At 49.6% G+C, this 23,258-nt stretch overlaps 1 protein-coding gene across 1 annotated transcript; it reads right to left on the bottom strand.

Moving 5' to 3' along the window:
- Positions 1-276: 276 nt before the first annotated feature.
- On the bottom strand, positions 277-8,053 carry LOC119306142 (2-hydroxy-6-oxononadienedioate/2-hydroxy-6-oxononatrienedioate hydrolase-like). Its single transcript, XM_037582453.1, has 5 exons — positions 7,551-8,053; positions 2,061-2,250; positions 1,381-1,470; positions 603-670; positions 277-505 (listed from the first exon to the last, which is right to left on the bottom strand). The coding sequence occupies exons 1-5, from the start codon at positions 8,027-8,029 to the stop codon at positions 370-372; spliced, it is 963 nt and encodes a 320-aa protein (XP_037438350.1). The 5' UTR covers positions 8,030-8,053; the 3' UTR covers positions 277-369.
- Between the last annotated feature and the right edge of the window lie 15,205 nt (positions 8,054-23,258).

The following is a 23,258-nucleotide window of genomic DNA, read 5'->3' on the forward strand; positions in this document are numbered from 1 at the left end:
TGGTGATTCTCACGATTCTGTTTCTCTCGACTTGCAAACATGTCAGCTCAGGATGCAATCATGCATGAAAAAAAAACTTAACATGCAACCACAGGATGATTTTTTCCATTATACTATATGACATATATTTAGTAAAAAACTCACAACTATACAATACTAAAATACAATAAATAATATATATTTCTCATGTTATTAATCAAAATATTCATGTTCCATACAAGCAAATATCATTGAAACATATATTGCTACTCATTTCGGAAGTAATTAATACGCAGGGTATCATCTAGTATGCTTTATCAAAACAACTAGAAAGCGATAGCACCATTCGGACATCCAAGGCTTTAGAAAAATGCATAAAGAAACAATAGATTAGGTTTTAGGGGAGATGGCATTGACATTAGCCAAGAATTCTTGAAGGCAGTGGTTATAGACACAAGGCCTCTCTAGCTGTGCTAGATGCCCTGCCTTGCTTATGCTTCGCAGCATCGCCTTCTCCCCCAGCTTCCTACACGCATCACATCATTAGTTTTTGTATTTTGCATCTCGGTAGAGGATATGAAGTAGCCAAGGTTGTTGATAGATAGCATATGTGGTTTTCTTACTCTTTTAGCATCTTGGCATTCTCTATGGGAAAGAAGTCGTCATCCTCGCCCCACAACATAAGTATGTTCTGCATGAGTGCAAATCGGATGATATATGAAGCAGTAAACTGATTTTATGTCCATAATGAGATTGCAACACTACTATGTATTTTTTTTCCCTCATTCGGAGATGTTCATAGTCTTATTTGTCAAAATTCATGCGTGTGGGCATATTATGGATTGTTGGATATTGTGGTTGTTTTCTTTTTGGAAAAAAATTGTTGAGCTCCCATGCAAGGAAAACATCCAATTTTGCATCGATCAGAGTTCGAGCATAGAAACTTGTCTTTTTTGTTTGTCCCAAACAAGAAAACATTTTGGCTGGTATCTTTGCAGGTTAACATCACATAAGTACTCTTATGTTCAGAATAGTTTCAGATCTTTTTGACGCGGCAGAAATATCTAAAATGATAAAGCATACTGTAAATTATTCATTTGACAAATTTACGTTGCACAAAAAAAATAAAACATTTTGTACACACAGTGGTACTTGTGTGGCGTTGACCTGCAAAGTTTCAAACTCAAATGTTTATCTTCTTGGGATCACCGGAAGGAGAAATTTCTATATAAAAGTAGCATAGATCTTGACGCGAAATCTAGTGAACCGGGGTGGACTACCATGTGTCCTCAAGAAATCCAGTCCTTAAATTTCACGATACAAGTTATGATAATGAAAACAGACATCAGCATGAATAATCGCAAAAAAAACGAGTTTTAAAGTTATAGAAGTGTTGTGAACCTGCTGAAAAACAGGGGCCGATTCTTGTTTGTCCATCATCACGAGTTTTTCCAGCATCTCTTTCCTCTCCTGTCGGTTGGCATACATCACCTGCATCCAATATGTACATGAACACGCATGCATGCAAGATTCTTATGACCCATGCCATCTTAGAGGATGCTTAGATACGTTTTAGTCCCATGACTAAAAGTAGTAGGACTAAAACTTGTTAGCCTCACCCATGCTTGGATCCAAATACTAAAGCGACTAAAATCAAGTTAATGAGCATCTATTATCCTCCAAACCCTTCAATCCAGAACTCACCTGTGTTAAAGGAGAGGAGTTAAATAAGAAGAGTGAGGACTAATCCACATTTTAGTAGGGGTATCCCTGACTAAAAAAATTAGTCTCAGGACTAGTTTTAGCCCCCTCTTTAGTCAGGGGTGCTTGAAACTTTAGCCTCTTAAAAAGACTATTTTTAGTCAGACTAAAATAAGTCCCTTGGATCCAAGCACCCTCTTGATTTACACTCTCGGTTGTACAAAGTTCTATACTTCTACATTAATATCCGAGCTTTAGTAATAACCGAACTTATAAAAATTGAGTTATATGACACAAAGGATGGCACATTTACTGTAACATATTTTTTTAGTACCTCAAATCAAATACTACATCATATATGTTGTTAGTTTGTTACTGACCTTGAGGAAATCGCTGAGAAGGCGGTCGGGAAACCAGAGCTTCTTGTAGATGGCGTCGGAGAAGAGCGACCTCAGCCGCGCGACCGAGTCCGGCAGCAACAGCTCCGCGAGCGTCCCGGCGCCGAACTTCTCTAGCATTGCGTCGTTCATGGCGCCCGTGTAGGCCACGTCGGCGCCAGACACGACGACGTGTAAGACAATAAGTTTTGGGGAACCAGCACACAACCCTCTAGGGGTGGCTTATCTCATTATATATAATGGTTGTGTTACAATATGTACCATATACGTACATAGTTACAGAAGCTATACATAGTCTAACACCCTCCCTCAATCTTAGCCACTTTCTAAAGAACTGAGAAGGGTAAGATTGCGCCTACAAGCCTCAAACTGTGGCAGCGGTAAAGGCTTAGTGAAGATGTCTGCAAGTTGATCCTTAGATGAGATAAACTTGATCTGGAGTTGCTTCTGTGATACACGTTCCCGTACAAAGTGATAGTCAACTTCAATGTGTTTCATTCGGGCATGAAATACTGGATTTGCAGAAAGGTATGTAGCACCGATGTTATCACACCAAAGAATAGGAGGCTGTGGTTGAGACAAACCCAACTCCTGAAGCAAAGACTGCACCCAAATAATCTCTGCAGTAGCATTAGCCACAGCCTTGTACTCAGCTTCAGTACTGCTACGTGACACAGTAGCTTGTTTCCAAGCACTCCAGGCGATCAAATTAGAGCCAAAGAATACTGCATAACCCCCCGTGGATCGCCTGTCATCTGGGCTACCAGCCCAATTTGCATCAGAGAAGGCCGAAAGGACCCGAGAGGAAGTCGGCCGAATATGCATACTAAATGTCAGGGTGAACTGAACATAACGAAGAATGCGTTTAACAGCAGCCCAATGAGTATCTCTGGGAGCCTGAAGATACTGACAAACCCTGTTAACAGCATAAGAGATATCTGGTCTCGTGATCGTCAAGTACTGAAGTCCACCAACAATGCTCCTGTACTCTGTGGCATCCGCAGGAGACAAAAGCTCACCATCAACAGCTGTTATCTTATCGGTAGACGACATGGGTGTGGTGGTCGGTTTGCACTTCAGCATGCCAGCTCTCTGTAACAACTCCAAGGAGTACTTCTTCTGCGTAAGGACAAGACCAGTAGCACGAGAAGTGACCTCAACTCCAAGAAAGTAGTGAAGCTTCCCAAGATCTTTGACCGCAAAATCAGCACCAAAAGAGCAGACAAGAGCATCAGCAGCATACTGAGAAGAGCTGACAAGGATAATATCATCGACATATACCAAAAGATACATAGTGACTTCTGGCTTCTGTAGAAGAAATAACGAAGTGTCAGCAGTAGACGGCACAAACCCATGAGCACGAAGGGCAGAGGCAAGGCGGGCATGCCAGGCACGAGGAGCTTGCTTCAAACCATATAGTGCTTTGGAAAGACGACAGATATAGTCAGGACGATCAGGATCAGAGAAACCAGGCGGCTGTTTCATATAAACCTCTTCCTCCAAAAATCCATGTAGAAAAGCATTCTGCACATCAAGTTGACGAAGTGACCAACCACGAGAAACATCAATGGAGAGAAGAAGCCGAATAGTGGTAGGCTTGACGACAGGACTGAAGGTGTCCTCATAGTCAAGACCATGACGCTGCCGAAAACCGCGAGCAACAAGTCGCGCTTTGTAACGCTCAATAGATCCATCCGAATGCTTCTTCACTTTGAATACCCATTTTGAGTCAATAACATTTACCCGTGGTGGTGGAGGAACGAGAGTCCATGTCTTGTTACGAAGAAGAGCATGAAACTCCTGCTCCATAGCCTCTCGCCAATGTGGAATGCGCAGGGCAGCCTGATATGAGCGAGGCTCAGAAGATGGATCCGCAACAGCAGCAGCCAAACAAGCAGCCAACCAAGCAACCGTACCATCCTTACGTTCCTTAGGTTTGAAAATGCCACTGCGACTGCGTGTATGTGGTCGGGACACAGGAACCACCGAGGTCGACGAAGCAGCCTGCAACGGGCTGGAGGACGGCGACGTTGACGAGTCAGCCGGTGACGAGGAGCCAGTCACGGTAGCCTCGGACTCGGTTGGCGAAGAAGGCCGACCCACCGGCGAAACCGGCAGAGCAGACGAAGCAGCTGGCGACTCCGGCATCACAGACCGGGCCGATGGCGAGCTCGGCATAGTGGGCCGTGGCGCGGCCGGTGTCGCGGGCCGATCCGCTGATGAAGGCGACGTGAGGACCCGAGCCGCGGGCGAAGAGGGCGTGACGGGCCGAGCCGCAGGCGACTCGGCGGCCGCTGGCGAAACGGACCGAGCAGTGGAGATGCTCGGCGCGACGGGCTCGTCGGGTGACCATGCATGGGCACGCGAATTGATGCCATGCAACATAGGGCGATCGACGTGCCCACCAGAAGACGACGATGATGATGGTGAATCCTCCAACAGCTCCAAACGAGCTCCACATCCGGTTCCTGCACCATGGTTAGGTAACAGCAAAGGAGAGTATGCAACATCATCAAATTGGTCAGAAGCAACAGAGGATGAATGCAGGGATGGTGGTTCGACAGTGGACACAGGAAGGTTGGCAAAGGGAAAAACATGCTCATCAAACACGACGTCCCGAGATATATAGACACGATTAGTGGGAACATGAAGACATTTGTAACCTTTATGAAGAGAGCTATAGCCAAGAAAAACACACTTCTTAGAACGAAACTCAAGCTTGCGCTTGTTATATGGACGAAGATGCGGCCAGCAAGCACACCCAAATACCTTGAGAAAGGTATAATCAGGTTGTTCATTAAGGAGAACCTCAATGGGAGTCTTCATGTTTAAAACACGAGTAGGAGTACAGTTGATGAGAAAGCATGCAGTGGTGAAAGCATCACTCCAAAACCGAAACGGAACAGATGCATGGGCCAAAAGAGTAAGACCAGCTTCAACAATATGACGATGCTTACGTTCGACTGAACCATTCTGCTGATGTGTATGTGGACATGCTAAACGATGAGCTATCCCAAGCGACTGAAAGAAAGAGTTGAAGTTGCGATACTCGCCCCCCCAGTCTGACTGGACATGAACAATTTTGTGCTTGAGAAGACGTTCAACATGTTTTTGAAACTGAACAAAAATATCAAACACATCAGATTTGCGTTTAATAAGGTAAAGCCAGGTAAAGCGACTATAAGCATCAACGAAACTGATATAGTAATTATGACCACTGACAGAAGTCTGAGCAGGACCCCATACATCTGAAAACACAAGTTCTAAAGGATGTTTCACCTCACGACTGGACTCCGAAAAAGGAAGTTGATGACTCTTCCCCTGCTGACAAGCATCACACACTGCTACATCTTTATGACTAGACAAACTAGGAAGCTCATGACGACGCAAAATATGACGGACAATAGGTGTGGCCGGGTGACCAAGACGAGCATGCCACTGTGACGGAGAGACCCGAACTCCACTGAAAACACGAGCGACACCAGGATGCTCCAGACGGTAGAGGCCGTGGCACAACCGCCCACTAAGAAGAATGTCCCTCGTACCCCGATCCTTAATAAAAAGATCAAAAGGGTGAAATTCACAAAGCACATTATTATCACGTGTGAGTTTAGGAACTGAAAGAAGATTACGGGTCACAGGTGGAACTCGAAGAACATTGCGAAGCTGAAGACTCCTATTGGCATGTCTAGTGAGAAGAGATGCTTGACCAATATGAGAGATGTGCATACCTGCTCCATTGGCGGTGTGGATCTTGTCGGAGCCATGATAGGGTTCACGAGTGTGAAGCTTCCCCATCTCGCTGGTTAGATGCTCTGTCGCCCCAGAGTCCATGTACCAGTGTGGATCGATGGAGTAGGACTGAGTGTGTCCCTGTTGCTTCTGCGGCGCGGGACGATCAGCCATGGCGACCTGACGGGCATTGTTGCGTGTATCTTTGCCGTCATTGCCAAGACCAAGGAAGCTTCGCTGGAAGCGCTTATGACACTTGGAGGCCCAGTGCCCATCGCGGCCACAAAGCTGACACACACGTGGACCGCCAGCCCCCGGTAAGGTCGCAGTAGGTGGGGGGGGGCGAGGCGGGCGACGGTGGCAGCCCCAAGGGAGACCGGGGTGATGAAGAAGAGCGGCCACCCTTGGTGGCGGCGTTGGCCGAGAGGGAGCCAGTGCCCCTGGTGCGGCGAGTCTCGACCCGTTGCTCAGTGAGAAGGAGCCGAGAGAAAACCTCGTGTGCCAGCATGGGTGTCGAGTTGCCCCGCTCGTTGATGATCTCGACTAAGGCATCATACTCCTCATCAAGACCATTGACAATAAACGAGTTGAACTCGGAGTCGGTGAGGGGCTGTCCAATGGAGGCCAATGTGTCGGCGAGGCCCTTGACCTTGTTGTAGAACTCAGTGGCAGTGGAGTCAAGCTTCTGACACTCTCCAAGCTGACGACGGAGTGCAGAGACACGAGCCTGGGACTGCGCTGCAAAGGTGCGCTCAAGGATGGTCCAGGCCTCATGAGACGTCTTCGCGAAGACAACAAGGCCAGCAACTGCCGGCGAGAGCGACCCCTGGATGGAGGAGAGGTTCGCCTGGTCCTGCCCCGTCCAGACGCGATGGGCCGGATTGTAGACCGGACCGTGCACGCTGTCTACCAGCGCGGGTGGGCAGGGAAGCGATCCGTCGACGTAGCCTAGCAGGTAGTGACTCCCCAAGAGCGGGAGAACCTGCGCACGCCAGAAGATGTAGTTGTCGGCGGAGAGCTTGATGGTGATGAGATGACCGAAGTGAAACGACGGCGGCGAAGACAATCCCATCGAGGAGGCTGCCTGGGGTGCAAACACCATGGAGGCAGCCGGAGGCACCGAAGCCGATGCGGGAGGAGGCGGGACCGCAGCCAGGGCGGGCGCCGCAAAGCTCGCGGCCGGTGCGGACGCCGCAAGGCCCGCGGCCGGGGCGGACGCCGCCAACCCCGCCAGCGGGGCAGTGTGATCCGCTTGCGGCAGGAGCGGCGGGACGACGCCTGCGGAGTCCGCAGCGGACGGCGGCGCCGCGGTGTGGACCACGAGGTCACGCCCAAGCGAGGGCGCCGGCGGCGTGGAGAAGACGGAGCCGATGCTCCTTGTCCCGATCGGAGCCGGAACAGAGACGGCATCGAGCGGGAGGTTGAGCAGAGCCGCAAGAGAGGCCGGGAGGAAGCCCGCAGCAGTGGAACTGGTGGTGGCGGCGCTCGACATGGCGGCGGCGCGATCGGTGGCGCGGCGGCGACGGTGAAGGCGGCGGCGGCTGCGGCGGCGGTGCGGGTATTAGGGTTTAGAAGCGGAAGCGATCGTAACCTAGCGTGATACCATGTAAGACAATAAGTTTTGGGGAACCAGCACACAACCCTCTAGAGGTGGCTTATCTCATTATATATAATGGTTGTGTTACAATATGTACCATATACGTACATAGGTACAGAAGCTATACATAGTCTAACACGACGGACCCGACGAGGCCCGGGTGCACCGCGGCCATCTCGAACGCCACGAACCCGCCGTAGCTGAACCCGACGACGGTGCACCCCGCCCCCACGTCGAGCTTCCGCAGCGCCGCGGCCAAGCACCGCGCCTGGAACGCCACGGAGCGGTCGGGGGACGGCGACGTGGAGCCGCCGAAGTGGACCAGGTCGGGGACGTAGACGTCGTAGCCGCACCCGGCGAGGGCGCCCACCTGGAACCCCCACGTCATCATGCCGTCGCCGGCGAAGCCGTGCAGGAGCACCACGGCGTGCCTGCTGGTGGTCTGCTTCTTTCTCTGGTCCGCGGCGGCGGCTCCTGATCTGGCCATCTTGTGCTGGGGAAGCCAGAAGCTGAGGACGGTGCCGGCGTCGTCGTCCACGGCCACGGCGTGCTGCCGGAGGCCGGCGTTGGTGGCCAGCCGGGCCACCAAGTGCTCCCTCACCACCTGCACCCAGTTCACCATCCTAGCCTAGCCAGTCGGCCAGCCTTGCTTGATTGGTTATGGCGGGTTGGGTGGCACGCAGCTCAATTTGTATTGGCAAGGCAACGACGACCGGAAGGCACCGAGGCCCATGCATGCATGCCCATGCCGCTCATTTATGACAGTGCATGACCGGCCATCCAGGTTCATACGCTGCAGGCAGTAGTGGCACTGCGGTACGTCGTGTCCCCATGTTGCTTGACGTACGTCGAGGGACCGCCGGACCGGCCACTTGCGGCATCGGAATCCAGCTCTATATATACAGTATGTTGTTGCACTGCTGTTTGAGTAGTCATTTAGGTGGGCCGAACCTCCCAACACGCCGACGCTTAGCGTAGCAGGGTCTGTACATAACTCCATCAAGAACAATGGCCGCCCGCCGAGCCTGCTCGTTACTGCGACCGTGCCGTCGAAGCTAAGCTTGACAAGCCCATGGCAATCAGGCCATGGGGTGGCGCGCCGTGCATGAACTTTGCTCCTGTTTTTTTTTTGTCATCGAGAGAATTTTGTGGCAAAAATCAAAACAACCATGGATGGCCAACGATCTCCGGAGAAGATGCATGGTCATTAATCGCCTACCGAAGGGACGACTTTGTGTCGGATCGGACCAATCTGCTTGCAGTGGGTTTTGGTAACGTGGGCCACGGCCCGCGAGTCATGCATATATACACACTCATAATGTCGAGTAGTAGGGGTAGTTTTTTTTTATCATACGGTTTGTTGTTAGTTAGCCGGCGAAGAAGTCTATAAGGCCTCGTACAATGCTAGGTGCTTAGGGAGATGCTTAGAAAAATAAACCGGATTTTCTGAAGCACTGGTGCCTATTTCTATAGAAGAGATGCCTAACTACGCGTCTACCCTGTACAAATAAGCATCGTTGCTTAAAGAAAGCCTGATTTATTTCTCTAAGCACCTTACATTGTACAAGGCCTAACTCCGCACACGCAGACGCAGGGCCGACCTCTGGCGAAGTCCCCCCATTTACGATGACCTGTTGGTAGTCCTTAAGCAGTTGAGCCACTGTTGGTCACTTGACCTCATCATACGAATGCTTGCTTGTTGATCTGGAGTAGACCAGTTGTTTTCAAACGAATGAACTGCGGCCAAACTCTAGCTGCCAGGAAACTGCTACCTCCATCCTGATTTATTCGTCCCTTCATACTTTATGTCAAATTTGGATCATAGATTTATTTACTAATAAAAATATTAATGCATGCGATCAAAATTTATATCATTAAATTCATATTTGAACATAGTTTTTAATGGCATAATTTTTTGTGACATGCATTGACGTTTTATTAGTTAAATCTATGATCAAAATTTGATATTAAATATGAAGATGACCAATAAACCAGAACGAAGGTAGTACAAAATTAAAGGCACCAGCGGCGCCTGCTTAGGCTGGCCATAGTGGGGGTAACATAAGTAGTATCATGCATTTGATACTCGCAAACATGCTTATGTGACAGACAATTAAATAAGAAAGAGATGATCATAGTAATATAGGTAGATACTGTAACATAGTAAATGTGATGCTATTATGTGTCATGCATGGCAATAAATGAGACCATCTATGATACTATGCACTATAGAAGTAGTAATATAGACTAGTAACATATGTACGTTACTAGTCTAAGTTACTCTCCACTATGACCAGCCTTACGAGCGACTACTGATCCGGTCTGTGGCCGGCTTGATTTCACCGTGGATTCTACGACGAAGAAGAAACAATTTGATTGCAAAGACCTTGATTCTACAACAAACGCCAATCTCTGAAACAAAGGAAGGTACGGGATTTCAATGACCATGCAGGAGGAGCTTGACTGGATGCGACTGTGTTGTAAGGATAGGAGCAAAATTAAGCTCGCAGTTAAAAGTGTGCATCAGATACAATACATGTTTCTGTTTGCCATAAATAGAGTCTGCAACCATATGCAGCTTTCAATATGCAATTCAATATTCTATGACTAGCATATAGCACCGCAAGCGGTCCATGGCTAATCGGCTATCCTCTTCCACCGCCTGGCAAGACCCCACAGTGAAAATACAACTCCGACACGCACCACGTGACACCACATGTGTGTTGTCAGACTAGCCATGGCGGAGAGTAACTGCGTATGTAATACCTGCATCTTGGTTTACTGATCCTTATTTATTTTTATGTCAAATTAGATTTAACTAACAAAATGTTAATCATACTTCCTTCATTCCACAATGTAATGCGTCCATATTTTCTGAGATTTAATTTTGACTGTAAATTTAACTATCGAGACCGACTACGGCGAGAGCAAAAATTATAATTCAGTGGTATAATTTTTGCTCCCGCCGCAGTCGATCTCTTTGGTTAAATTTACGTCGAATTTGAATCTCGGAAAGTGCGGACACACTACATTGCGTAATGGAAGGAGTATTATAAAAGACAATACAGTTGAAAACTATGTTCAAATACGAATCCAACGCTATAACTTTTGGTGACATGCATTAACATTTTGTTAGTTAAATTATTAATCAAAATTTGGCATAAAATACAAAGAGGACCAATAAACCAGAGTGGAGGTAGTAGTATACATGTTACTGGGCGGCGTTCGCAAAGTTCGACGCCGTGTCGATCTGGGTCCTTGCGGACATCGATCTCGCAGAGGCCTGGGCCCAAGACCGGCTAGTGACCACCACAGAGACGTCCACGAGGCCACGCCGCCTCGACGGAGAGCTTGTCAAGATCGGGGAGGAGTGGTCGCTGCGTGACACTGCCGTTGCCGCTGGCAAGGGCTTCCGGCGAGGGTTGGCGTTGGCCAAAGTGGCCCTACGCACAACACAGGAGGAAGCCAAGCGGTTCCTCCGCGAGCGTCAGGCGGTGGCGGGTAGGGCTATCGCGCCCCTGCACCCTTCTGCCGCAGGAAGGACTCTGATGACTCGGACGCCATGGATGACCCATACTGATGCGGGCCGGTCAGCCTGGCCAAGCATAAGGGTCACCGTCTGCTACAAATTAGTAGGGTTTTACTGTTTTAGTTGAACAGATGAAATATCATCCAACTTTATGTAAATTACATCAAACTTATGTCCATTTACATGAATTACGTTGTGTTTGCATGATATTTGTTTGTCTGGTTAAAATTTTACAACAGCATAGCCTTTAGTCTCAAACAAGTTGGGGTAGGCTAGAGGTGAAACCCATAAGGTCTCGCGACCAACTCATGGCTCTGGCACATGGATAGCACGCTTCCACGCACCCTTGTCCATAGCTAGTTCTTTGGTGATACTCCAATCCTTCAGATCTCTCTTAACGGACTCCTCCCATGTCAAATTCGGCCTACCCTGACCTCTCTTGACATTCTCCGCACGCTTTAGCCGTCCGCTATGCACTGGAGTTTCTGGAGGCCTGCGCTAAATATGCCCAAACCATCTCAGACGATGTTGGACAAGCTTCTCCTCAATTGGTGCTACCCCAACTCTCTCTCGTATATCATCATTTTGGACTCAATCTTTTCTCGTGTGGCCACACATCCATCTCAACATACGCATCTCCGCCACACCTAACTGTTGAACATATCGCCTTTTAGTCGGCCAACACTCAGCGCCATACAACATAGCGGGTCGAACAGCCTGACAATGCCATAAACCTAGGGTAGGGTCATAGACCTGACCTATACGCCTTGTCCAAGGTCACTGCCCTAGAATCAAGGACATTCAAGATATAGCAAGGAGTACCGACTGAAACCATCGAGTGTAATCCACTCGACCAATCACCTCACTCGGGTACCCCCACGGTCATTCGACCAAGATGAAGCCATTCGACCAGACAAGAAACCACTCAGAGTACAGAAGACCTAGAGTCACTCAGGATGACAACGGTCAGGAGTTCACTCCGTAGTCTTAAAGGTCATTAAATACACTTTATAGTTGGCGTTATCAGTAATGCCCTATCTTAATGTACATTGAACCCCTATAATGGAGGTGGGATGGGGTCCTGGCGCACTCTATATAAGCCGCCCCCCTCCTCAGGGACAAGGGTTCGCACCCCCTGTATCACACACACCATATTCGAGTCGACCGCCTCAGGGCACTGAGACGTAGGGCTTTTACCTCCTCCGAGAGGGGCCTGAACTCGTAAACTCGTGTGTACAACCTCGCCTCCTCATACGTACCCCCAATTCTTACTGTCACACTTGGTACCACGACAGTTGGCGCCCATCGTGGGGCAAAGCATCTTAGCAACTTCCGGTGAGGTTGCGTTTTCTCCGACCTTCATCAGCATGGTTTCCGGCGGCGGTTTGATCATGGGCCGCGAGTTCCGACTCGGTGCACTCACTTTCGTCGCCGACGACTCCGCCTGGCTTCAGGAAGCTCCCCTCGAAGTTGAGGCTCTCCCGATCTGTGGATCTTCGCACTTCCGCACGAGTGCCTACGGTGTCCTCTTGCGACAGCCGTCGACTCCGTATCGGTCGGCTTTCGCGTCGCTTTCTCACTCCGCTGGACGCTGCCGCAAGCGATCCGGTCGGTCACGGCTCCAGTGATGGGTGAGGCATGCGGTGGCTCGCCAGACGGCCACCCCCCAAGTCGCTGCAATTGAGCCCGGCGAATTTCACTATGGTCCAGTCGACCTGTCGACTGGGACAGCAGATACTCTTTCCGAGAGCGGGAGTTGTGACCCCGCGGTAGAAGTCCTCATGGTCAATCCCCGTTGTAGCCCGCCTTGTTTTCGCTGCAGCGGTGGCAACGGCGGCGGCGATGGCGCGTCATTCGGCCACGAGGAGTACGAGCCCCAACCTCTCAATTCGCAGCAGAGGAAGGAGCTGCACCGCCGCAACGTGGAGGCCCTCCAGACCCCCATCATTGGGGAGACCGCCAAGGCCCGGGCCTTGGAGGCAATGCGCCTGGCCACTCTGGCTGAGCGCACTTGTTTGGAGAATCTCCAACATTCTCTTGACGAGCGTGCCCGTCGATTGATCCTCGATTCCAGTCGACGTCCACGACAGTTGTTTCCACCGGAAACTCAGGTATTCCGCACTCCAATCCAGAATCTTACGGCTACTACGTGCATCACAGAGTCTATTCAGTCGTCCCGTTCAGAAGCTGGAAGGGGTTTGGAACAAATCAGAACGCTGCTCCGAGCGGCAGGAGACCTGAACTCCGCCGTTTCTCAACCGCGGAACAGGATCCACAGCAGATCGGTAAGGGCAGATACTGTTCACTCGGCACACAGTCCTGGGTCACCTTTGCGACGAGAAGATCGTGATCACCGCCAAGATCGGCACCCAGGAAGAGTTCATGAAGAAAATGATCGCGAGTACGCCCGCAACAACCACCGTCGAGCGCCTTCGCCCCTTCTGAGGGATGGATCATACGCGCCCCGGCGGTATGATGACAGGCGTCCGTATGTTAATGACCACAGAGTTACAGTCGACCCAAGAGAGCCTGGTTTCGACGCAAGGTCACTCCTTGTTCAGGGTTTGGTCGACCGGAATAGAGCATACAGAGAGGGGCTAGATAGAGACATGCCCAGCGGAAGGAGGGTCCATGTTTCTGGCCTTGAGTGTTTTGGAAGAGCCATAAGAGCCGCTAAGATCCCTCACAACTTCAGATTGGCGACTGGCGTCAGTAAGTTCACAGGAGAATCGAAGCCCGACACTTGGTTGGAAGATTACCGAGTGGCTGTGCACATTGGTGGCGGCAGTGATGAGGTGGCCATGAAGCACCTCCCCTTGATGCTCGAACGTTCTGCCAGAGCTTGGCTGAATCAGTTGGCCCCTGGAAGAATTCTCAGTTGGGATGAGTTGGCCCGAGTGTTTGCCAGAACATTTGAGGGCACTTGCAAGAGACCTGCTGGTTTGCCAGAATTACAGCACTGCATGCAGAAACCGAATGAGACCTTGAGAGATTATATCCAAAGGTGGATCACTCTGCACCACACAGTGGAGAATGTGTCTGATAACCAAGCAGTTTGTGCTTTCAAAGAAGGTGTTCGTTACAGAGAGCTCAATCTGAAGTTCGGTTGGACCGGAGATATGTCTCTGGCTCGGATGATGGAGATTTCCACGAAATATGCTAACGGCGAAGAAGAAGACCGACTCCAGAGCGGCAAGCACAAGTCAGTCGCCCAAGACACCGGAGGTGGGAATTCCAGTCAGAATCAGAAGCGAGAAGCCAAGGCAGCAGGCCCTGCTGAGGCAGCAATATTGAACCAGGGAAAGTTCAAAGGGAAGCCCAAGGGGCCCTGGAACCCTAAGAAGGTGAAGGATCAAGATGGAAATGATGTACTTGATTTGCCGTGTCATATACACACTAAGAAAGATGAAGAGGGGAATCTTATTCTTCCCAAGCATACCACTCAACGGTATCGACTCCTGATTCAGAGCTTCCAAAAGAAAGGTCAGCCTAGTGAGAAGGATAAAGAGTCTGATAAGGAAGAAGACAAAGAGAATGAGGATGAAGGTTTCCCCAATGTCAATACCACTTTGATGATTTTTGCTGACGTCGAGAGCAAAAGTCGACTGAAAGTGATCAATAGGGAAGTGAACATGGTTGCTCCGGCAACAAAGACATACTTGAAGTGGTAAAAAAACCATACCATTCGACCAGTCCAATCACCCAGCACACATTGCCACCCCTGGGCGGCAAGCGTTGGTGGTCGACCCAGTCGTTGGGGGCACTCGACTGACCAAGGTTTTGATGGACGGTGGCAGTGGTCTGAATATCCTGTACGTTGAGGCCCTCAAAGGGATGGGCATCCCGATGTCCAAGCTCAGTGAAAGCAATATGCGATTCCACAGAGTCATCCCAGGAAAGAAAGCCGATTCACTCGGTCAGATTACTCTTGATGTGGTTTTCAGCGATGAGAAGAATTATCACAAGGAGAAGTTGACCTTTGAGGTAGTGGATTTCAAAAGTGTGTACCATGCCATTTTGGGCCAGCCTGCATATGCTCGTTTCTTGGCTCGACCATGTTATGTATACCTCAAGATGAAGATTCTTGGCCCCAAAGGCGTGATCACAGTTACTGGGAGTCGACAAAGAGCAGAAGATTGCTTCCAGAAAAGTTGTAAGATCGTTGATGAACAGATGGCAGCAGTAGAGTTTCAAGAGTACCATAAGAATGCAGATCCAAGTGATTTGTTGCGTGCCAAAAACCCCGCTTCAGAGTCCGCATTTCAGTCGGCAGGGGAAACAAAGCCGATTCACATTCACCCGACCGATCCAAATGCTGCTCCGACCCATATTTCAACAACACTCGACAGCAAATAGGAAGAAGCGCTCATCCAGTTCCTCCGTGAGAACTGGAACATCTTTGCATGGAAACCATCAGACATGCCGGGTGTACCTAGGGGACTGGCTGAGCACCATTTGCGAGTCGAGCCAAAAGCAAAACCTGTCAAAGAGCATCTCCGTAGGTCCGCCACGGAGAAGAGGAAGGCGATTGGCAAAGAAGTGGCTCGGCTCCTAGCAGCAGAGTTCATCTGCGAGATATACCACTCCGAGTGGCTCGCCAACGTCGTCATGGTCCCCAAGAAAGATAAGTCACTTCGTATGTGTATTGATTTCAAGCATATCAATCGGGCCTGCTCGAAAGATCATTTTCCTCTACCCCGCATCGACCAAATAGTCGACTCAACTGCGGGATGTGAATGCTTGTCCTTTCTGGATGCGTATTCCGGGTACCATCAGATCCGTCTGTATGGACCCGATGATATAAAAACTACTTTCATCACTCTGTTCGAATGTTTTTGCTATGTCACTATGCCATTCGGCCTCAAGAATGCTGGTTCCATGTTCATGCGCATAATTCAGAAGTGCTTGCTCACTCAAATCAGTCGGAATGTGGAAGCGTACATGGATGACATAGTGGTCAAGTCATGCAAACGTTCCGACCTACTGACTGACATCGCTGAAACCTTTGCCAATCTGAGAAGATACAATATCAAGCTCATCCGTCAAAGTGCACATTCGGAGTCCCAGGTGGAAAATTACTCGGTTTTCTCGTTTCCGAACGAGGGATCGACGCGAACCCAGAGAAGGTTGACACAATCCTCCGAATGAAACGCCCTATGCATGTGCATGATGTTCAGAGGCTTACCGGTTGCTTGGCCGCATTGAGTCGATTCATTTCATGCCTCGGTGAAAAGGCATTGCCTCTTTACTGACTGATGAAGAAGTCTGATAAGTTCGAGTGGAATGGCGAAGCTGAAGCAGCATTTGAAGAGCTCAAAGCCCTGCTTTCCACCCAACTGGTGCTTGCTGCTCCAATCAGCAAAGAGCCTTTACTGCTTTACATCTCAGTCCTTGGACAAGTTGTTAGCACAGTGTCGGTGTCAAAACCGGCGGATCTCGGGTAGGGGGTCTCGAACTGTGCGTCTAAGGCTAATGGTAACAGGAGGCGGGGGACACGATGTTTACCCAGGTTCGGGTCCTCTCTATGGAGGTAATACCCTACTTCCTGCTTGCTTGATCTTGATGATATGAGTATTACAAGAGTTGATCTACCACGAGATCGTAGAGGCTAACCCTAGAAGCTAGCCTATGATTATGATTGTTGTTTTTTGTCCTATGGACTAAACCCTCCGGTTTATATAGACACCAGAGGGGGCTAGGGTTACACAGAGTCGGTTACAGAGAAGGGAATCTACATATCCGAATCGCCAAGCTTTCCTTCCATGCAAAGAAGAGTCCCACGCGGACACGGGACAAAGTCTTCTATCTTGTATCTTCATAGCCCAATATTCTAGCCAACGTATATAGTCCAGCTGTCCGAGGACCCCATAATCTAGGACTCCCTCACACAGTACTCATGGTCGAGCGTGAAGAACAAGGCAAGGCCTTCAAAGTTCAGCGCCCAATGTATTATATTTCTGAAGTCTTAACTCCATCCAAGTAGAGATACCCACACTATCAGAAGCTAGTTTATGGAATTTATCTGACCATGAAGAAAGTAGCACACTACTTCTCAGACCACTCGGTTTCAGTTGTCAGTGATGCTCCACTATCAGAAATCCTGAACAATAGAGATGTAACTGGTCGAGTGGCGAAATGGGCGATTGAACTCCTTCTGTTAGATATCAAGTTTGAGGCCAAGAAGGCCATCAAGTCCCAGGCAATAGCATATTTCCTTACAGAGTGGACCAAACAGGAGCAACCGGCTCAAGTTCACTTGGAGCACTAGACTATGTTCTTTGATGGCTCTAAGATGTTGAATGGATCCGATGCAGGAGTAGTTCTGGTGTTCCAAAGAGGCGACAAGCTCAACTATGTCCTCCAGATTCACTTTGATTCTTCAAATAACAAAGCTGAATATGAGGCACTTCTGTATGGGTTGCATATGACCATTTCACTCGGCGTCCGACGGCTGATGGTATACAACGACTCAGACTTAGTGGTTAATTAGGTGATGAAGGAATGGGATGTCAGGAGTCCAGCGATGATCGGTTATTGCAATGCAGTAAGGAAGCTGGAAAAGAAGTTCGAGGGGTTAGAGCTCCATCACATACCCTGAATCAAGAATCAAGCGGCTGACGAACTGGCAAAGATAGGTTCCACTTGGAAGCCTATCCCCAGTAATGTGTTTTTGGAGCATCTCCACACCCCGTTAGTACAGGGAGATCCCTTCAAGGAAGAACCCCCACAGCCGATGAGTTCAACCGATCCGACTGAAGTCGAAGTCCCAGCTGTAGTCGACTTGGTCATGGGTGTCTTAGTGATCACATGCCGGACTGGACAGTGTCGTATATTGCATATATACTTAGGAAGGAGCTCCCAAAGGACGAGGATGAGGCTCGACAGATCGTCCAACGATCAAAAGCTTTCACCGTGATAAAAGGGCAGCTCTACAGAGAAAGTGTCACGGGAGTGGCTCAACACTGCATCACCCCAGAAGAAGGCCAAATGATCCTAAACGAGATTCACTCGGGGACCTGTGGTCACCATGCTTCCTCTCAGACCATTGTGGCCAAAGCATACCGAGCGAGATTTTATTGGCCTCGTGCGAATGAAATGGCAAAGGATATAGTCGACAAGTGCGCAGGATGTCAGTTCTACTCCAACATGTCCCACAAGCCTACATCGGCCTTGAAGACTATTCCACTCGTCTGGTCATTTGCATTCTGGGGGTTAGATATGGTTGGACCCTTCAAGACCGGCAGAAGTGGTTTCACTCATTTGCTCATAGCAGTCGACAAGTTCACCAAATGGATCGAAGCCAAGCCTATCAAAAACCTTGACTCAAGCACTACCGTCAGTTTTGTCAGAGAATTGATATTCAGATATGGAGTCCCTCATAGTATTATCACAGATAATGGCTCCAACTTTGATTCTGATGAATTCAAGGCATTCTGTGCTTCCCAAGGCACTTGGGTCGACTATGCGTCCGTTGCACACCCGCAGTAGAATGGACAAGCAGAAAGGGCGAATGGTTTAATCCTTCAAGGGATGAAACCCCGACTAATGTGCGACCTCAAGCACACTGCTGGAGCTTGGGTGACTGAGTTACCATCCGTCCTATGGGGTCTAAGAACAATGCCAAACCGGTCGACTAACCGAACCCCCTTCTTCTTGGTGTATGGTGCTGAGGCTGTGCTTCCGAGTGACTTGCTGCACAACGCTCCCCGAGTGGAACTCTTCTCAGAAGCTGAAGCAGAGCAGGCACGCCAAGACGCAGTGGATCTCCTAAAAGAGGAACAAGAGATGGCTCTGATCCGGTCGACCATTTATCAGTAAGATCTGTGTCAGTTCCATGCCCATAATGTCAGAGGGCGAGCATTCCGAGAGGGAGACCTTGTGCTCCGAGTGGATCAAAAACGGCCGCACAAGCTCGCTCCAGCCTGGGAAGGCCCCTTCATCATCACCAAGGTGCTTCACGATGGTGCATACCACATCTATAACATAGCCAAGAAGATGGACGAGCCACGTGCATGGAACGCAGAGCTGCTCCGCCATTTCTACACATAAATCACTCGGATCGATGAGTTGTAATAAAAGTACTTCAGTTTTCTTATCAAAGACATGATTTCCGCAGTCACAAATTATTTGTTTTCACATATACTTGTGTTCAAATCCCCTAGTGGGTGCTTAGCCATGAACCCAATTCGCCTAACTTTCAAAAAACACTCCGAGTGGAGAGCGATCCTCCCACTCGGTGGCTTAGCTGCGACCCCATACTCGCCTAAGTTAAAAAAACACTCCGATTGGAGAGCGATCCTCCCACTCGGGGGCTTAACTACGACCCCGTGCTCGCCTAAGTTAAAAACACTCTGAGTGGAGAGAAATCCTCCCACTCGGGGGCTTAGCCGCGACCCCGTACTTGCCTAAATTAAAAAACACTCCGAGTGGAGAGCAATCCTCCCACTCGGGGGCTTAGCCACGACCCCGTACTCGCCTAAGTTAAAAAAACACTCTGAGTGGAGAGCCATCCTCCCACTCGGGGGCTTAGCTGCGACCCAGTACTCGCCTAAGTTAAAAAACGCTCCGAGTGGAGAGCAATCCTCCCACTCAGGGGCTTAGCCGCAACCCCGTGCTCACCTAAGTTAAAAAACACTCCGAGTGGAGAGCAATCCTCCCACTCGGGGGCTTAGCTGTGACTCCGTACTCGCCTAAGTTAAAAAACACTCCGAGTGGAGAGCAATCCTCCCACTCGGGGGCTTAGCTACGACTCCATACTCGCCTAAGTTAAAAAAGCACTCCGAGTGGAGAGCAATCCTCCCACTCGGGGGCTTAGCTGTGACTCCGTACTCGTCTAAGTTAAAAAACACTCCGAGTGGAGAGCAATCCTCCCACTCGGGGGCTTAGCTGTGACTCCGTACTCGCCTAAATTAAAAAACACTCTGAGTGGAGAGAAATCCTCCCACTCGGGGGCTTAGCTGCGACCCCGTACTCGCCTAAGTCACAAGTACAACGTACGCTCCATCTCGATCCGCAAGGACGACGAGGTTTCAATTGAACACATCCTCTGAGTTGCGTCACAAGTACAACGTGCGCTCCATCTCGATCCGCAAGGACGACGAGGTGTCGATTGAACACATCCTCTGAGCTGCGTCACAAGTACAACATGCGCTCCATCCCGATCTGCAAGGACGACGAGGTGTCAATTGAGCACATCGTCTGAGCTACGTCACAAGTACAATGTACGCTCCATCCTGGTCCGCAAGGATGACGAGGCGACGTTCGATCACATCATCAGTTCCACTCAACAAGGAGTGGAAAGGTCGAGTCCCACTCGGAACCAAAAACATCCAAAAGCGATGAAGGCAAAGTCATCATATTTGAAGAAAACCATGTTCGGATAAATCCCTGCAAAAGTTCAGAACCACGGGCATAAGTACTCAGGCATCAAGCCTAAAAGAGTTTAACAGTTACATAACCACTCGGCATTCTGAGGCAAATAAAGGTGGAGCACAATGTTTGTTCACTCGGCAGGAGGAGGACTTGCTGGATCGACGAAGTTGTCGAGGTCGATGATGTCCGCGATACGGGTGGCGGCGTCAAGGAAGGTGTCCATGAAAGACTGGAAGCTGAGCTTCTTAGTGTTGGCAACCTTGAGAGCCACCAGCTTGTCTTCTCTGACGTCCTTGCAGTGGACTCGAACCAACGACAGAGCAACATCAGCGCCACAGCGAGCAGACGACTTCTTCCACTCCTGCACTCGACTAGGGATCTCATTCAGTCGAGTCATCAGGGACTCGAGATCTTTTTGAAGTTCTACTTGAGGCCAGAGTTCAGCGTTGATCCGCGACATTGCCACCTTCAGACGTGTGAGATAGTTCACAACACCGTCTAGACGAGACTCCAATCGAAGCACGCTCATCGCAACGTCATCTTTGACAGGAGAGTTTATGGGGTCAAGACCCATCTCAACCCGCCCAATTTTTGCTTCAAAATCTTGACAAAATTTTGCATAGTCAGATAGGTGGTGAGTCGACAGTTCAATAAGATGCATCAGTCGACATCAACAAATCAGTCGGACAAAGAGAAATACCTTCAAGCTTCAAGACTAGCTTCTCAGCAAGTTGTCCCAGATAAGCCTCCAGTTCACCTTTCTTGGCCTTGAGACTTCCAACCCCGCCAGTCAGGGTCTCCTTATCCTTCTTCAGCTTCTCAACCTCCTGGTTGGCCTCTGCAACGGCAGTCTTCAGCTTGGAGTTCTCCTCTTCTAACTTGCTGACTGAGGCCAACTTCTTATCCGCGAGTGCTGTTTTCTCTCATGCCTCTTTCTGAGCTGCGGCAAGGTCTTGGTCTTTCTTCTCCAGAGGCTCCCTCATTTTCTCTAAAGAAATAACATTCTTCAGACGAGGTTGGAGTTGATAGTTTTCACTGCGCACATCTGTTCGAGTGAAATCACTCAGTTCAAGTGACTAAAAAAAGGGGGGGTCATATGATGGACAGTCGACGAATTATTACCTCCCATGGCGGCTGCTTCATCCTGGGCCTTCTTGAGATTCTTCTTAGCCAGCTCCAGATCTAAGTTAAGACTGATCTGCTTCTTCTCTAGTTCAGCAAATTGAGCCCCAATATCACAAGATTTCTGCGGTCAGCAAAGAAGATATGTCAGTCGACAGGAACAAAAGTCAATCACAATGACAATTGCTCTAAGACTACCACCGAATCAAACATTCAACAGTAGTCTCGGGGACTACACCCAGTGGATGCACTCTGCGTGCCCCCACTGGTTCAGAAAAACACTCGAGTCCACCTGGTCGACTCAAGTGGAAGTATTCAACAATAAGTCAGAACACTGCATCCAGTGGGTGATTGGATGCGAGATACAGACCCATGATAGATGCACATAATAGGTTCCAAACCGCTCATCCAAGGACACCTTACAGACAACAAAGCAGGGAAACCAACTAACCTTGACGTTGGCTTGCAGAGCGGTGCTGGCATTGTAGGCAACCTGACTGGCCTCGTGCACCACCTTCATCTGTTCCATCACGAGGTTTGCCTGGAGAAGAGCCTCCCTGGAGGCACTCGGAGGGTCGTCTGGAGTGTGGTATGCAGCAAAGAGCGATGACGCCAGTACAGTCGGAGCAATCATAGGATCTGAAGCATGGAGTTGTGCAGGCGCGGCAGAGACTTGAGCAGTCGACGCCGAAGTACGGTCAGTCGATAGCGGATTGGCAAAGGTAACATTGGCCCGAGCCGGATTTCCAGATCGCTGGACCACCGTCCCTGGTGCCGGTGTCGACTGAGGCACCTAACCTTCGGCCGTCCTCCTGCTTGAGGCCCTGCCCCTCCTTCTCGTCTCTTTCAAAGGCACTTCTTCCTCATCATCCGGAAGCTCAATGATGTCTCGCGGGGCTGCAACACAAGGCAATCATAAGAGTACAATCGACAGATAATCCAGTCGACAAAAACAAAATTAAGATGGCAAGAGCGTACCAGCTTTGGAAGCTGCCACGTCATCAGCCTCTTCATCACCCACGGCCTTATCAAAATCCATAGAGGTCGCATAAGTCGTGGCACTGAAAAGTTCATAATCCATTCGGTCAGAGCAGAAGTGTGAGTCGGTAAAAAAAGAAAATGCAGAAAGATAGAACACTCACTGAGGGAGTCCTGTACTAGGGGGTGTCTGGATAGCCGAACTATCATCATCGGCCGGACTCCAAGACTATGAAGATACAAGATTGAAGACTTCGTCCCGTGTCCGGATGGGACTTTCCTTGGCGTGAAAGGCAAGCTTGGCAATACGGATATGTAGATCTCCTACCATTGTAACCGACTCTGTGTAACCCTAGCCCTCTACGGTGTCTATATAAACCGGATGGCTTTAGTCTGTAGGACGAACAACAATCATACCATAGGCTAGCTTCTAGGGTTTAGCCTCCTTGATCTCGTGGTAGATCTACTCTTGTAACACACATCATCAATATTAATCAAGCAGGACGTAGGGTTTTACCTCCATCAAGAGGGCCCGAACCTGGGTAAAACATCATGTCCCTTGTCTCCTGTTACCATCCGCCTAGACGCACAGTTCGGGACCCCCTACCCGAGATCCGCCGGTTTTGACACCGACATTGGTGCTTTCATTGAGAGTTCCTCTGTGTCGTCACCGATAGGCTCGATGGCTTCTTCGATCATCAACAACGATGCAGTCCAGGGTGAGACCTTCCTCCGCGGACAGATCTTCGTATTCGGCGGCTTTGCACTGCGGGCCAATTCGCTTGGCCATCTGGAGCAGATCAAAAGCTACGCCCCTGGCTGTCAGGTCAGATTTGGAAGTTTGAACTTC

This window comes from Triticum dicoccoides, chromosome 5B (assembly GCF_002162155.2).
Source record: "Triticum dicoccoides isolate Atlit2015 ecotype Zavitan chromosome 5B, WEW_v2.0, whole genome shotgun sequence".
Taxonomy (NCBI): Eukaryota; Viridiplantae; Streptophyta; class Magnoliopsida; order Poales; family Poaceae; genus Triticum; species Triticum dicoccoides.